The sequence below is a fragment of the Lissotriton helveticus genome, chromosome 7 (assembly GCF_964261635.1).
Source record: "Lissotriton helveticus chromosome 7, aLisHel1.1, whole genome shotgun sequence".
Lineage (NCBI taxonomy): Eukaryota > Metazoa > Chordata > Amphibia > Caudata > Salamandridae > Lissotriton > Lissotriton helveticus.
This window is the reverse complement of record NC_136068.1, coordinates 1,179,123,438-1,179,138,918: the sequence shown is the minus strand read 5'-3', so window position 1 is coordinate 1,179,138,918 and position 15,481 is coordinate 1,179,123,438. Positions and strand designations below refer to the sequence as shown.

Genomic DNA, 15,481 nt, shown 5'->3' with positions numbered 1-15,481 from the left:
GGCGTCCCAGGCAGGGTCCGAGGCGGGAGAGCTGCTGATTTCTGTGACTCTGCGGAGGGCATCCTGTTGTTCCTGGAGAATTAGTTCCACAGGTGGGGAATGGTCTGTTGTCCCCTGTGACTGGCGGGCCGCTGGTGATTTGTGCCTGCGGCGCCGTCTCGATCCGTGCGAGCGTGTCATTGTGGTGGATCCCTGAGCCCGCATGGGCACCTTGTCCACGCCGTTGTCCAGCCAAGCCTCGGCTTCCTCAGGGCTGCTAAAGAAATGTGTTTTGTCCTGTGCCACCACTCTCAGCCTAGCAGGGAAGAGGAGGGAGTATTTGAGGCCCATGGTGCGCAGTCTTTGTTTTACAATAAGGAAGGAATGTCTCTGGCACTGCCCCTGGACCGTGTAATCAGGAAAGAACATTATTTTGGCATTGTCGATCTGGACATCTCCGAGTTTTCTGGTTTCACGCAGGATGGAGTCTCGGTCGCGATAGTTCAGGATCCGGAGGAGCAGTAGTCGAGGGTTAGAGCCAGTGGGGAGCGGCCTCGTTGGCACGCGGTGTGCACGTTCCACCACGAAGTGCGGCGATAATGCGCCCTCCGGTAGTAGGACCCTCAACCAGTCTTCCACGCGTTGTGTAGGGTCCTTGCCCTCCCATCTTTCCGGCAACCCCACAAGTCTGATGTTGTTTCTTCGTGCCCTCCCTTCCGCATCCTCGGCTCGGTCTTCCAAAAACTCTACTCTATTCAGGAGATCCTTTACTTGGTTGTCCGTCTGGCTGACTCGGGGCATCGCTTCTTCCAGAGATGTAGTGCGTTCTGCCAATTTCTTGTAGTTGGCTCTCAGGTGGGTGAGGTCAATCGCCACACTATCTAATTTCGTTGCTAGAGAGGTGCGGGTTAGTTGTAGTGACTCTTCCAGCCGCTCCATGGCAGCAAGTACAGTGTCCAGCTTCGTCGCCACATGGTCGGCGTCCATTGGTTTCAGTGGTTTGTCTATTTTTCCTTTTGGTAGTGCACCTCCAGTGCCGGTGCTCGTCTTCACACCTCCAGACATGGGGGAAACAGTGAGCGAGGGGGCCTGTGGCGTCCGCAGGTGTCTTCTGCAGCAGGGCTTGTAATGGTTCGCAAGTCTAGGAGTACAGCAGCTTCAGGGGGTCACCAGTGCAGGGAAGTTGCAGTTCGTCCCCACGCAGTGACAACCACTGCAGCTTTAGGGTATCGGGTGGAGTCCGTCGCAGCCCGGGAGCGCTCGCTGGTAATGTCTTCTGGGTACAGTGACAGGGCACATACGCCACCCGTATTCCGGCGGTAGTTCTTGTCAGTATGGTTCTATGCTGCGTTTCCCGACCGCCGGTCTCCCTCCACTGCAGGAATATTAGCAAGGGTGGTTATTGGCGCAGGGCCCCCGACCCCGTGAGTCATAAGGGCTTATCACCAGGTGCGAGGGGGGAGGAGGAGGAGGCACGCGTGGTCCGCCACTGCACCCAACCCGGCGGCGCGCCGCGGTGTTTTCTTCACGTGGTTGCCGCTGTGAGGGCCAGCACCGCGATCTTCTCCCTAGGTGCGGGGTTCTGCTGCCGACCACGGGGCCGTGTGCCCTGCCCTTGGGGGGGTCGTGTCTCTTTGGACCGTGGCTCCCCACAGAGCCCCGGCAAGACCTCCCGGTCGTCTGTTCGCGGGAGGTCGGGAGCGTCGAGCCTCCGACGCGTCTCATCAGTGGGCGTGTGCTCCGCTCTGGGCTCAGGCCCCCAAGGGACCCCCGGAGTCACACGGCGCCGGCCTCGCCCCCAGGCCCAGCTCCCCGGCGAAGTTATCGGCCACTTGTAATTACGCCCCTCAGCTCGACAGTGCGTGGTGACTCTGGGAGGTGGCAGCGAGTGCCCAGAGCCGCTCAGCGTATCCCTCCAGCGCCGGAGCAGGCAAAAAGGTAGGAGACATCGATAGAGCGTCCCGTCCGTAGGCCTCTGCGAGGTGTGCGTTGTGGGGTGCGCCTCGTCTCCGGCATCACGCGGGTGTTATCTTGGGCCAATTCCGCCGTCATGGAAACCCAGTCCAGGCAGCAGCCCCAGCGCACCCACAGAGTAGTGTCGCTCCGGGGTCTAAATCCCTTCAGGCGGCAGGTGTGTGATAGGGCCCCCCGCTCCGGGCCTCACCCGCGCTTCGCGCTGTGAAAGATGTGGGGTTATCGTTACCAGCGTGGTGCAGCCTCCAGCAGGCCTCAGGAGTGCGGGCTCCTCTGTCCTGGCTCCGTTGCGGTGTTTTTTGGAGGTCTCCGGCGATTCGTTTAGCAGGCCGTGTCTCCGGGCCTAGTACCCTGGTAGAGGCCCCGGTCTCGCGTAATCGCGCCCGCCGGCGCGCAATGCGGCAGGAAGCCTTCAGAGGGTGCGGGAGCGGCCGTGATGGGTCAATCTTCGTCAAAGTCGGTTGTGGGGCGGAGGATGTTGTTGCAGTGCTCCGCCTATGTTTGTAGCCGGCTACAGATAAATGTTACGGAGCATTGACCCAGGGAAGGGGAGCTCAGATCGGAGCTCTACTCGTATGCGTCCGCTGCCATTGCGTGCCTAGCCACGCCCCCCAGCAAAGATAATTCTATGCTTATAACTTTAATGAGAATTCCCCTAGTGGAGAACTAGGATTGAAGGAAAGAAACTGTTCCTTCTCTGTCTTCCAAAAGGTTGACTGCTGCTAAAGCCCTAGAATTCAGACGTGTGTCATTGAGCAGTCTTGGAAAATAAGTAACCTTACATTATCAGATAAAGGGATACGTGCAAAGAAATTGAAACCTTTTTTGAATTGGTTTCACATGATAGCCATATTTTAGATCCTCTTACAGCTTTGTGATGAGTGCCATGTTACTGGAGATGTGCAGGTCCCACTAAGTCACATTTTTGTCTCGTGGGCAAGGGATGATGTGTAGTTTTTCTAATCTTTTTAATTGAATATAGCATCATATTTTGCTACATAATATATGACACCTAATTTAATGGCTTAACAATTTTTGGAGAAAAAAATAATAATTGTGGCTAGTAGAAATATGTATGCAACATGAGAAAGGTCAATAGTTACAGTACATCATTACTTTGTTAATATGTTTTCTGAATGTGTAAATGAAATTACCAGTTAAAAATCTTTTAATAGGAAACAATCCTGTTTTTGTGACCTTATGTTTTGCTTAATGTAAGGAATAAAAAGGAATCTCTCCAACATTTCATTGGTTATCCAATTTCAGAAAGAAGTGTGCATATCTTTACTGAATCTCAAAGATGTTATCAGTCATTGCTAATTTACTGTATTTTTCCTCTAATTTTAGTTCAGCCAAATCCTTCAGTGCTTATTGGCAATCCTATCCGGGCATTCACTCCTCCCCTTGGACCTCACCCAAACTTGGGAAAATCTCCGAGCCCTGTACAAAGGATAGACCCACACACTGGGACCAGTTATCTTTATGTACCTACTGTTTATGGAGGAAACATGGTCATGCCTGTGCCCTTTTCTGTATGTATTCCTTTACATTTTGTTTTTAATGTGTTTTGAGTCATAGTGGAATATATGGAGTGCTGGGAAAACTTCAATAATGTTCACATGGTTATTGACCATAATATCTTTTTTCCAGACTGAAGGTAATAAGTATTGTATGTTTTTATGAAAATGAAATGTTGCTGGACTAATATTGGCAATATAAAATAAGAAAAAATACAATTCTTAAGCTAGTAGGACAAGACATACCATGTTTACTGCCCATAAAGCAGCACATATATAATAATGTCTGTTCCTTTATTGTACTTGCACTCAAAAGTTTAAAAGATTAATATCACTGATAGACCTTAACACTTTTAATACAATTCCTCACATTTATATTGTGCCCATTTTTCTAAATATCTAGTCTTCAAAAGTACTTTGTTTTACTTATCATTACATTGTTAATTTATACATTTGTATGCAGTTTTCAACCTCAAAAAAAGGTCCAGATCTAAATAAAAATAAAGCTCCAATCTTATTTGACTAAATACTGCAAATGTTTGAAGGTCAAAATAGGGGAGTCTGTGTCTTGTCTTTATGCCTAGAAGAAGTTGTGGACTTCTTGTTTAGTCAATTGGGAGCTGGTCACATGTTATGTGATTGTGGTTCCACAGCCTCTAATCCACTTATTGAGTGCCTATTGTTGAAGAAGACCTGCTGTGGTGAAAACATGCAGGTGATGGAAGGTATTCCAAGAGCCTTTTACTTGGTCCTTGGATTACAACTGTGAGGTACCTTTGGGTAGTTCTCTCAATAGCGATTCTTTGTGTTAGATTTCTTCCCTAGGACTGAAAATGTCTTATAGAAAAAAGTACTGCTTATTTTCAGGCTATGAATCCTATGTGAAATGTTATACTGAGCAGTATTTAAAACATGCATCAGTGCAGTAGTCTTATAACGTATGTACCTCATTGTTAGGACCAACATGCAGCCGATGAGGTACAAAGATTTAGAATTGAACACCCTCCAGAAGCAATGTTCCTCAGACTTTCTATGGCACGCTATGTTAGAAATATTCAAAAAATAGCTCTGCTGGTTTAAGATTTACTTTATTTTGAAACCATTTAATTGGAAAAGATGCAATCCAGGAAGTAACTGTCTTAAAGCAAAGTCTTAATTTTTCAGATCTGCCGCAGATTCCTTAACTTAGAATATCCCCAGGCATCAGACTGGATTCGGAATTTTTTTTGCAGCAAAACCTCTGCGCGCCGGGGGACTGCGCCACATGACCCTGCCCTGACGTTGTCCACGTACGTGACGTCAGCGAGGTCATATAAGTCTGTCCCGGCGCACTGACGTCAGTTTCCTTCTTTTCCGCATGCAATGCGAATCTGGAGTGAGCGGTTCCTCTGGCCTGGTTTCAGGCCTCCTTTTCGACGCTTCGCGTCAGGAACAGTGTGAGAGAAGTTGGCCTGATATATGATGCTCACTAGTTCTAGTGATCACCTTGTATCAGTCCAAACAACCCTTATGGTGATTGGTTGTAAGTCAACCTTATAGACCAGCTATCCTAATGGTAGCATGGACAAAGCAGTCTTAGGTTAAACTCTTTTGGCATGTGAAGCCAGCTGTTTTACCACAATATAACCCCTTGAATACCAGATGAAAGGACACCACACAGGTTGTTATGAAAATAAACAATATATTTATTAATAACAAACACCTCTGAACTCTTTATGAGGTCAGAGGGCTAAGCACATGACAATCTCTTAGGAAAAATAAGTTTAAGTTGCACAAATTACAATGGTGCCCTGGGGGCACGACAAACCATATACTAAGTAAGTGGAATGTGAAAGTCGATAGAAGAAATGGAGCTGTCCAGAGGCTGGAGGTTCGCTAGGACTACGCTATCTTCACCTTAGGTAAGTAATAGGAGGCCCACGGGACGCGTGTGCAGAGTGTGAACTCACACGCGAGATGCGTAACAACGTCTATGGACAGTACAGTTCAAGTAAAAGGTGAGTACGGACAATCCTGACTAGTTAGGACAAAAACGACTGTGGAACTGGACACTAAGACAGTTAAACTACCCTTGAGCACCGAAATGCTCTCGTTACCTCACCCACGGGCTGCGGGTGCATAGGTGTCAAAGTGTGTCGGGTTCTCGCGTTGAAGTCAATGGAGCCTGGAAGAAAAGATGCTGCAGGCGACCAGGAGGAAGATGTCCGGTGCGATCCAAGGGTGGATCGGTGAAGAAGAGGACCTGAAAGCAGAGGGGACAATGTTCAAAGTCACTAGCCAGTGACTGGAGGGGAACCAGGAAGGAACCAGATGTCGTCGTCGCGATCAGGTGAAGAGTGGACGCTTGTCTCTGCAGCCACGTGGACCACGAGGTGTCTTCGACGACCAGGATGGAGGCACGAGCTGTCCCACGCAGGCTCTCGCTGTCGGCGGTGTTGGATCCGGAATCGGCGTCAACAGGCCTTGGCAAAGGCAACCCACGCGGTGAGGAGGAAAAGCGTCTGGTGCGGACTAGGAGAGTCCGGGGTGCCCCTCTTTTGGAAGGGAGCAAGGGCCAGTCTGGAGCAACCAGACCAGCAGTGAAAATTCAAAGGTTCGTCGTCTAGGAGGCCACTAGCCAGACGGCAAGTGACTAGACAACGCGTCGAGCAGTAACCAAGCAGAAGGGCCCCACGCAGATCTCGTGGATGCTGGAGGGCTGGTCTTCGGTGCAGGGGCTGCTCGGGCTGGGGCTTCTCAGTCCCCAAAGCACTTGGTCGAGTTTACCTCGGGAGTCGTGCTGGAAGCGAAGTGCAGTTTCTTCCAAGATGGCCGGTCCCACGTGTCTCGTCGCACCCACGGGTCTCAGCTTTGCTGCAGATGTGGGTTGAGGTCGGAGAGGTCTGGGAATCCGGGTCTCGTCGGCGTCTGGAGTGGACCAGGAGGGTCCGGGGTGCTCCTCTTTTGGAAGGGAGCAAGGGCCAGTCTGGAGCAACCAGACCAGCAGTGAAGGTTTCAAAGTTCGTCGTCTAGGAGGCCACTAGCCAGCCGGCAAGTGACCAGACAACGCGTGAAGCAGCAACCAAGCAGAAGGGCCCCACGCAGATCTCGTGGATGCTGGAAGGCTGGTTTTCGGTGCAGGAGCTGCTCGGGACTGGGGCTTCTCAGTCCCCAAGGCACTTGGTCGAGTTTACCTCGGGAGTCGTGCTGAAAGCGAAGTGCAGGTTCTTTCAAGATGGCCGGTCCCACGTATCTCGTCGCACCCACGGATCTCAGCTGTGCTGCAGATGTAGGTAGAGGTCGGAGAGGTCTGGGAATCCGGGTCTCGTCGGGCTCTGATGTCTGGATCCTCGAGGGAAGATGACAAAGTGAAGCCGCTGGACGCTTGATGGTGCCTGCAGTTGCAGGGTGGACACTCCTTGTCCACAAGGGAGATTCTTCAGTCTTCTGTGGAGCAGAACGTCAAAGTCCAGAATTTCTTCTTGTAAGTTGTTCAGGATAATCTAATTTGGAATGGGACCAGCTCCTACCTTTATTCTCCTAAAGGGGGCTGCACTACCGACTAGGTCCCTCCCCTGGGTGGGACCAGGAAGGGGGGTGGCTACACCCCCTCTCCTTTGTCCGGTTTTCGCACCAGAGCTGGGGCAGGGATGCCCCAGCAACTGGTTTGAACCGGTGTATGCACAGGACACCTTGTGTGCCCCGGGCATGTCTCATTCCTTTCAGGCCTGTCCTACCCAATACAAAAAATCCTGTCTGGGGTGGTGCTAGCACTTCCCAAGGCAGGAAACCCTTAGTCCAAGCCTCCCTCGCTGGAAGGACTCCCAGCAGCAGGAGGTCAGACTTGTGTCTGTGGTGGTGGCATCCATTTTGTGATGCCAAGGCTCGAGTTAACTTTAACCGGGGTTCTCAGTTACATACATGTCGTATCCCTCTAGAAGGGTGGAATGCTACCCCCGTCGCCAGAATTGGCGAGGGGGTAGTATTCCAATTTGTATGACACCTTACTCGACATGTTTTGATAATGTTATACCAGAGTTCGCATTTAACCGCGAGGATTATAATGCACTTAAGAGTATATGGTATAGCGTTATCATGGAACAGCTATTAGGACTTAGTTCCGCAAGCTGCAGACGGGCTCAGCTCATGCCAGAGCACCATCTCACATAATTCCAAGCACTCTGCCTTCAGGATTGATAAGGCCTGCCTTAGGAATGACTGATAGGAATATATGTGCCCATTTTAGGTTTAGATATAGGTATACTATATCTACAGCAAAGGGTGATTACACCACCTTGCCCCAGCTGTCGGGCAGCCAGTTGTGTCTGGTTTAGATGGCCAGCCAGGGGTGGCATAATACGTGCTTCAGCCCCTGGTAGGCCCTGGGTACACCTATGCCCTGGGTACCTATGGTACACTGTACAGGGACTGATAAGGTGACTCAGTATCCAATTAGATATGTACCTAGGGTACATGGAGTCCATTTTAACAGAGAGAGCAGGAAGCCTGGGGTCCTGAATAGCAGGATCCCAGGCCAACTAAGTCAAAAACCAGCAAAACACTAGGCAAAAAGTTGGGGGTAACCATAGTCCGATATCCACCTTCCTACACAGTGTGCGATGCCTTCGGGTTTTAAAACTTGTAATTCCTGTTTGCGCCAGATTTCCGCGATGGACCCGCATCTTATTTGCATGTGGTGTCTGGGCGAGCACCATGACTACACGGACTGCCAAGACACCTGAAGCCGAAGTCTTGGCAGGAAGCTTCTCTCGGCACAGCTGACCCGGTCGGAGTCGTCTCGTTCCCCGGCATCCTCATCACCGGCAGGTCCCTCTATTGTCCGGTTCCTCAGTTGATCGCCATCTGTGGTCCAGGGCCGTCGTTTGCCACTTGGTCGAGGCGCTTGTCGCTGAGGTCTTCAACCTCCCTTTCTTCTGTTGTCAGGGGCACTGGTTCCCGGAACATTCCGGACGTGCGCTCCCGACACTTGCCACTCTCCCCTCTATCCACCCTTTCCGGCCATGGGGGCAACTCGGGCCCAAATGGAGGCATATGCTGTGGCTTTGCAGGCCTCCCCTTGGGTCCTCTCCCTTTCCTGGGGCGTCCTCGGGCCTCTGCTTCTTGTGGGATCCCTGACTGACTCGCGGGCGGGTTCGCCCCCGGCGCCAATTGAGCCTGTGCCCCCCAAGAACATCGGAGATGTGGTGTCGTTAGGGCACGGCCCGATTGGCTCCCCCTCTACGGTCCACATGGAGTCCTCAGGGCGCGGCCCAGCTGGGTCCCCCTCTCCGACCCACGGCGCCTCTGCTGCACCGCATAGCCCCGCTGGGCTCCCTGTGGCATAGCAGGTGGTTGCCGGTGCTCATAGCCTTGCCTTGCGCGCACCCCAGCCTCCCCGGCTGCGGCACCTTCTCTCTCTTCGGAAGTGGAGCTTGTTGTATTTTCGGCGCCGAACAGTGCAGAATCTATGCCGATTGCAGCCCAGTCGGTGACTGACGAGGTACGATCGGCGCCGGCACGTGTCGTTTTGGCGCTGTGTCGACGCCGGGTGTGGACTATTCTCTTGAGGCCTCTGGAGAGAGTTCGGTGCCGCCTTCTGGCCCAGCGACGCCGGAGGTATTGTTGCCAGTGCCCCCCTTGTAATTTGTGGAGCCTCCTCGGGAGCACCCAGATCCGGCAGGCACTTCGCCTCCCCAGGAGCCCCATTCTTCAATGATGAGCCCCCACTGATGAGCTGTTGTCCCCTCCGTGGAGGGCTACCGAGGCTAGTGCAACATTTTTGATAGTGGTCTCATTGGCCACTCGCATTTTAAACATGCAACCCCCTTCTGCCCCCTTGTCTGTGGACCCCTTGCTTGAGGCCCTTCACCGTGGGTCAGGGAATGTGGCACCACTTCTACTCTTTGAGGCTTCCCTTTATGATGCCCTTTTGGGTACCTGGATTCGGCCTGCTTCAGGTGACCCGGTGGCTCGTTTAGTTTTGCACTGCCAACGTCCAGCTCCACATGATCCTGTTTGTCTTTTTTGTGCACCCTGGTGCGCAGGGGTTTGTGTTGCAGACAGCCTTTCCTTCCCTGCCCCCACTAACACTTCCTCCCCCTTGGGAGCTCAGATGGCTTGAGTCATGGGGTAGGAACATCTTTGCTTCCACTAGTGCAGCCCTACGGTCCTTAAATACAGTGTGTGTTTTGGCTCGTGCTATCTCTGCCCTGTGGGACTCTACAGAGTCTTTGCTTTCTGCCACTTCTGAAGGTGCTCGCGTTGATCTCCTTCACCACCTCCGGGATGGCCGTGACCTTGCCGAATTCAGAATCCGCTCAGCCTTAAATACTGCAGATTCTTTGGGCCGAGCTATGGCGGGTTCTGTTGCCTTAAGGCGTCACGCTTGGTTGCGAGATAGCGTCTTCCCTGAAAATGTCCGGGAGCGACTGGTTGACTTACCCTTTAATGGGGTTTTGCTGTTTGATGCTCACGCCGAATCGGCGGTTCACCGGCTCCTTGCGGGCTTTCTTCCTCCCACTTGGGTCTTATTAGGCCTGTATTCCGTTGTGGTACTTTTTCATTTTGCATCCTTTAGATGCGCTCTATGTTTAACATGGGCAGTGAGCCTTACGTCTACTTTTTCCATGGTCAAGGGTGATTACCCTTTTCTTGGCATCCCTTGGATGCATTTTGCTTTGAGCTGACTGTTGGCCTGCTGTGGCTGTGTTCCACAGGTTGCTGTGTCTGGTCCTCTGACTGTGGCATTGAGCCGGTGGTTCCCCTCGGTAATTTCATACGCATCGGAACTCATGTTCACAGGTGCGGTTTGTTACTGCGCTCTTTTGGCTTGGTTTTATTGCCCTAAGAGGTGTTCACCGTTCTTTTGGGTGTGCATACTCCATGTGGGGTACTTGTATGCTATTATATAGCTCTGCTTATCTCACCTGGGCCTGGAGATCCTGTGGGCTCCATGCGTCGCCTGGTGGTCCGTTGTACGGTGTTATATGTTTTTCCCTGGTGCCATCTTCTTACGCCATGGCCATTCTGCATGTTGCCTCTTCCACCTCCTTGGGAGGTTTCATGATCTCCTCTTCAAAAGCGGCTCCTACATGCCCTAACTGTACTAGGTGTGATCCGGTATGGACATGTTCATGCTCCTGGCTAGTTCTGTCTCTACATATTTATATGTTTATACATTTATGTATACATGCCGGTTGTCTTGGTATTCCTCTTCCTACGTCGCCACCTCTTTTTGAGGCTGCGAGGTCTGGACCAATACCTCGATGTGTGGGGGAGCTTTTCTGAGTTGTTGCAAGTTGCCAATAGGTTCCTCCTTGCTTCCGCTTACTGGGGTGATTTCCCAATTTGACAAATGCTCCCTTTTTGGTGTTCGACACTGGTCGTGTCTTTTCTGGAGTGTTTGGTCTCGAATTCTGGGACTCCTCCCACGATTTGTTACCTTGGTGTTTTTGGCCTCTTCCTTCGGATATGCCTTTTTAGGTCTCGACCTACAGCATTGCTATAGTAATGCTTGTTTGTCGGGATTATAGTAAGGGTTTCAAAAGCCTACCCAAACTGCTGCGGATCGGGTACAGTTCATGTGAGCCAGGCGCGTGCACGTGCACATCGCCAGCCACATCCCACACCATTGTCAGCCACATCCCACACCATTTGTTTGAGCCTCTGCATCAGACTTGAAAGCAAGCCGCTCCCCCCAACCCCCCCCATCAGACTTCAAAGGAATGCGGTCCCTGACCCCGCCATGCAATGCCGAGATAGCGAATTTGAATAAGATAGGAGTAAAGGGCTTACATTTCGTTTTACTTGCAGATCAAGCACTTTTTTAAATGTACAAGAGGGTTCTCTGTATTAATGTATCCCCCGATGTCCTTTGCAGACCCACGTGCTTGCCATAAACCGCATATACAAATCATGGCACACCACTGATTAAGCTTCTTCGTGTTGGACTCATTTTTATTTTTTGTTTTACTGAATGGGTGGCTGGGTGTCAACAAAATATTTCCGACAGCTGCATCCTGCCAATGTCAGCGCATCGCCGTGACCTTGCTGTCACCTCATGCCTGGCGCAGCGCTGCCTCTGCTTCACGTTACGCCATCCACGAGCTGTGCACAAACACTGGGTGTTATCCCCGCGGCACTTCATAGGACTCCGGTCCCCTGCCGTTTGTTTTTTTTTTTTTTAGAAGGTCTGCGAAGACTTGGCTGTTTGAGAATGTGTGTTACGGTCTTGTTTGTCTTGTCTTTATGTTCGTTAGGAAGTCTTCCATCCATGAACGATTCTAGCGTTACATACCCATCTTTACCAAAATCGATGGCTGTGAGTTCGCGTCTCTGCCGAGTATTGCTTTTATCTGAAAGAAACACGTTTGTTAGATTCCTTACCTTATAATAAACCCCAGGTGTCAGACTGGATCCGGAAAATTTTGCGTAGCAGTACCCTTGCGTGCCGGTAGGCGTCGTCGGCGCCGGGATGACGTCGTCAGAGTACTTAGACGCCGCCCTCGCGCGCTGACGTCAGTTATTCTTTTTTCCTCGCCAGCTAAGCGCAGGTCCGGAGTGTATGAGAGTGGGGTCTGCAATCCTATGGTCACCCCAGATTTTTGCTTTTTGCTTCACTGGTTTAGGACTTTCCCTGGCTGTGGGCCTGCTAATCAGAATCACAGCCTAGCTGTTCTCTCTCTAAATTGACAACCATGTACCTTAGGTGCATTTACCAATTGGTACTGGGCCACCTTATCAGTCCCTGTACAGTATATCTTAGGTATCCAGGGCATAGGTGTACCCAGGGCCTACCAGGGGCTGAAGCATGTATTATGCCACCCCTGGCTGGCCACCTAAAACTGACACAACTGGCTGCACGACAGCTGGGGCAAGGTGGTGTAAACACCCTTGCTGTAGATATAGTATACCTATATCTAACCCTAAAATGGACACATATATTCCTATCCGTCACTCCTGTGGAAGGCCTTATCAATCCTGAAGGCAGAGTGCTTGGAATTATGTGAGATGGTGCTCTGGCATGAGCTGAGCCCGTTTGCAGCTTGCGGAAACAAGTCCTAATAGCTGTTCCATGATAACGCTATACCATATACTCTTAAGTGCATTATAATCCTCGCGGTTCAATGCCAACTCTGGTATAACATTATCAAAACATGTCGAGTAAGGTGTCATACGATTTGGAATACTACCCCCTCGCCAATTCTGGCGACGGGGGTAGCATTCCACCCTTCTAGAGGGACACGACATGTATGTAACTGAGAACCCCGGTTAAAGTTAACTCGAGCCTTGGCATCACAAAATGGATGCTGCCACCACAGACACAAGTCTGACCTCCTGCTGCTGGGAGTCCTTCCAGCGAGGGAGGCTTGGACAAAGGGTTTCCTGCCTTGGGAGGTGCTAGCACCACCCCAGACAGGATTTTGTGTATTGGGTAGGGTAGGCTTGAAAGGAATGAGACATGCCCGGGGCACACAAGGTGTCCTGTGCATACACCGGTTCCAACCAGTTGCTGGGGCACTCCAGCCCCAGCTCTGGCGGGAAACCGGACAAAGGATTGGGGGTGTAGCCACCCCCCTTCCTGGTCCCACCCATGGGATGGACCTAGTCAGTAGTGCAGCCCCCTTTAGAAGGATAAAGGTAGGAGCTGGTCCCATTCCAAATCAGATTATCCTGAACTATTCAAGAAGAAGAAACTCTGGCCTTCGACGTTCTGCTCCACAGAAGACTGAAGAATCTCCCTTGTGGACAAGGAGTGTCCACCCTGCACAAGCAGGCACCACCAAGCGTCCAGTGGCTTCCCTTTGTCGTCTTCCTTCAAGGATCCAGACTTCAGAGCCCGACGAGACCCGGATTCCCAGACCTCTCCGACCTCAACCCACATCTGCAGCAAAGCTGAGACCCGTGGGTGCGACGAGACACGTGGGACCGGCCATCTTGGAAGAAACTGCACTTCGCTTCCAGCACGACTCCCGAGGTAAACTCGACCAAGTGCTTTGGGGACTGAGAAGCCCCAGCCCGAGCAGCCCCTGCACCGAAGACCAGCCCTCCAGCAGCCACGAGATCTGCGTGGGGCCCTTCTGCTTGGTTCCTGCTCGACGCGTTGTCTAGTCACTTGCCGGCTGGCTAGTGGCCTCCTAGACGACGAACCTTTGAATTTTCACTGCTGGTCTGGTTGCTCCAGACTGGCCCTTGCTCCCTTCCAAAAGAGGGGCACCCCGGACTCTCCTAGTCCGCACCAGACGCTTTTCCTCCTCACCGCGTGGGTAGCCTTTGCCAAGGCCTGTTGACGCCGATTCCGGATCCAACACCGCCGACAGCGAGAGCCTGCGTGGGACAGCTCGTGCCTCCATCCTGGTCGTCGACGACACCTCCTGGTCCACGTGGCTGCAGAGTCAAGCGTCCACTCTTCACCTGAACACGACGACGACATCTGGTTCCTTCCTGGTTCCACTCCAGTCACTGGCTAGTGGCTGTGAACATTGTCCCCTCTGCTTTCTGGTCTCCTTCTTCACCAATCCACCCTTGGATTGCACCGGACATCTTCCTCCTGGTCGCCTGCAGCATCTTTCCTTTCAGGCTCCATAGACTTCAACACGAGAACCCGACACGACTTCGCACCTATGCACCCGCAGCCCGTGGGTGAGGTAACGAGAGCATTTCGGTGCTCAAGGGTAGTTTAACTGTCCAAGTGTCCAGTTCCGCAGTCGTTTTTGTCCTACCTAGTCAGGATTGTCCGTACTCACCTTTAACTTGAACTGTACTGTCCATAGACGTTGTTACGCATCTCGCGTGTGAGTTCACACTCTGCACACGCGTTCCGTGGGCCTCCTATTACTTACCTGAAATTATTGTAGCGTGGTCCCACTGATCCTACAGCCTCTGGACAGCTCCATTCCTTCTATTGACTTTCACATTCGACTTACTTAGTATATGGTTTGTCGTGCCCCTAGGGCACCATTGTGATTTTGTGCAACTTAACGTATTTTTCAGAAGAGATTGTCATGTGCTTAGCCCTCTGACCTCATAAAGAGTTCAGAGGTGTTGTTATTAATAAATATACTGTTTATTTTCGTAACAACGTGTGTGGTGTCCTTTCATCTGGTATTCAAGGGGTTATATTGTGGTAAAACAGCTGGCTTCACATGCCAAAAGAGTTTAGCCTAAGACTGCTTTGTCCATGCTACCATTAGGATAGCTGGTCTATAAGGTTGACTTACAACAAATCACCATAAGGGTTGTTTGGACTGATACAAGGTGATCACTAGAACTAGTGAGCATCATATATCAGGGCAACTTCTCACACGGAGAAAGCTGTACCTTACTCATTTTTTGACTAAAACTTTTTGATCTCTTCTCTAGTCTTCATGACTCACGGTGCCGGTAGGGAATGCCCGGGTTCAAGCCCTGTACCGACTGCAACCGACTGGTGTCGGTTACCGATCCCCACCACCGGTGCCTGTATTGCCTTGCCTTGGGGCCGACCACGACGACCGGTCTTGCCCTGACTGCCGGGCCTTGACGTCGAAGGCTAGGCGGGAGCGGTGCCGCAAGCGCCTCGAGCTCCGGCAGTCGGCCCCGCGCCGCTCAAGGTCCCGGTCCTGGAGGGGGTCGAGGGACCGGTCGCGGGGCCACAGTCAACGAAGCACGACGAGTCGACACCATTCGTCGGGCTCCAAGTCCTCAGGTAAGAGGCACAAGAAGTGTCTAAGAGACGCCATCATTCCATCCTTTGACCCTGAGTTTCAGGAGATGGAGGACAAAGGGGATTGGGGGGGGGGGGGGTCTGAGGACCCTCTGACACGTTATTGTCAGTCCTTCCAGCACTGGACAGAGAAGCTAGGGGAGGCCAGTGGTCTTGATACCTCCCCTGACACTGGCTTTGTCTCCCCTCCTACCGTGGCTATGGAGGAGGGGGCTGCGTACAGTGTGGTGCTTACGCTCCCTGTCTCTACTGTGAGGTCTAACATCCTCACTGAGGTCCTTAAACCGCAGACTGGCGCTCCGGAGCCTTTACTGCCGTTTAATGAGGC

General features: G+C 51.8%; 1 protein-coding gene across 4 annotated transcripts in view; it reads left to right on the top strand.

Annotated features, from left to right (window-relative positions):
- Positions 1-15,481, top strand: part of HELZ (helicase with zinc finger) — a 1,775,655-nt gene that overhangs the window by 1,410,621 nt on the left and 349,553 nt on the right. For all 4 annotated transcript variants that reach the window (XM_078654323.1, XM_078654320.1, XM_078654322.1 and 1 more), the window contains exon 25: positions 3,301-3,485. In XM_078654323.1, the coding sequence (XP_078510449.1) occupies positions 3,301-3,485 (185 nt within the window). The remainder of the gene's footprint in view (positions 1-3,300; positions 3,486-15,481) is intronic.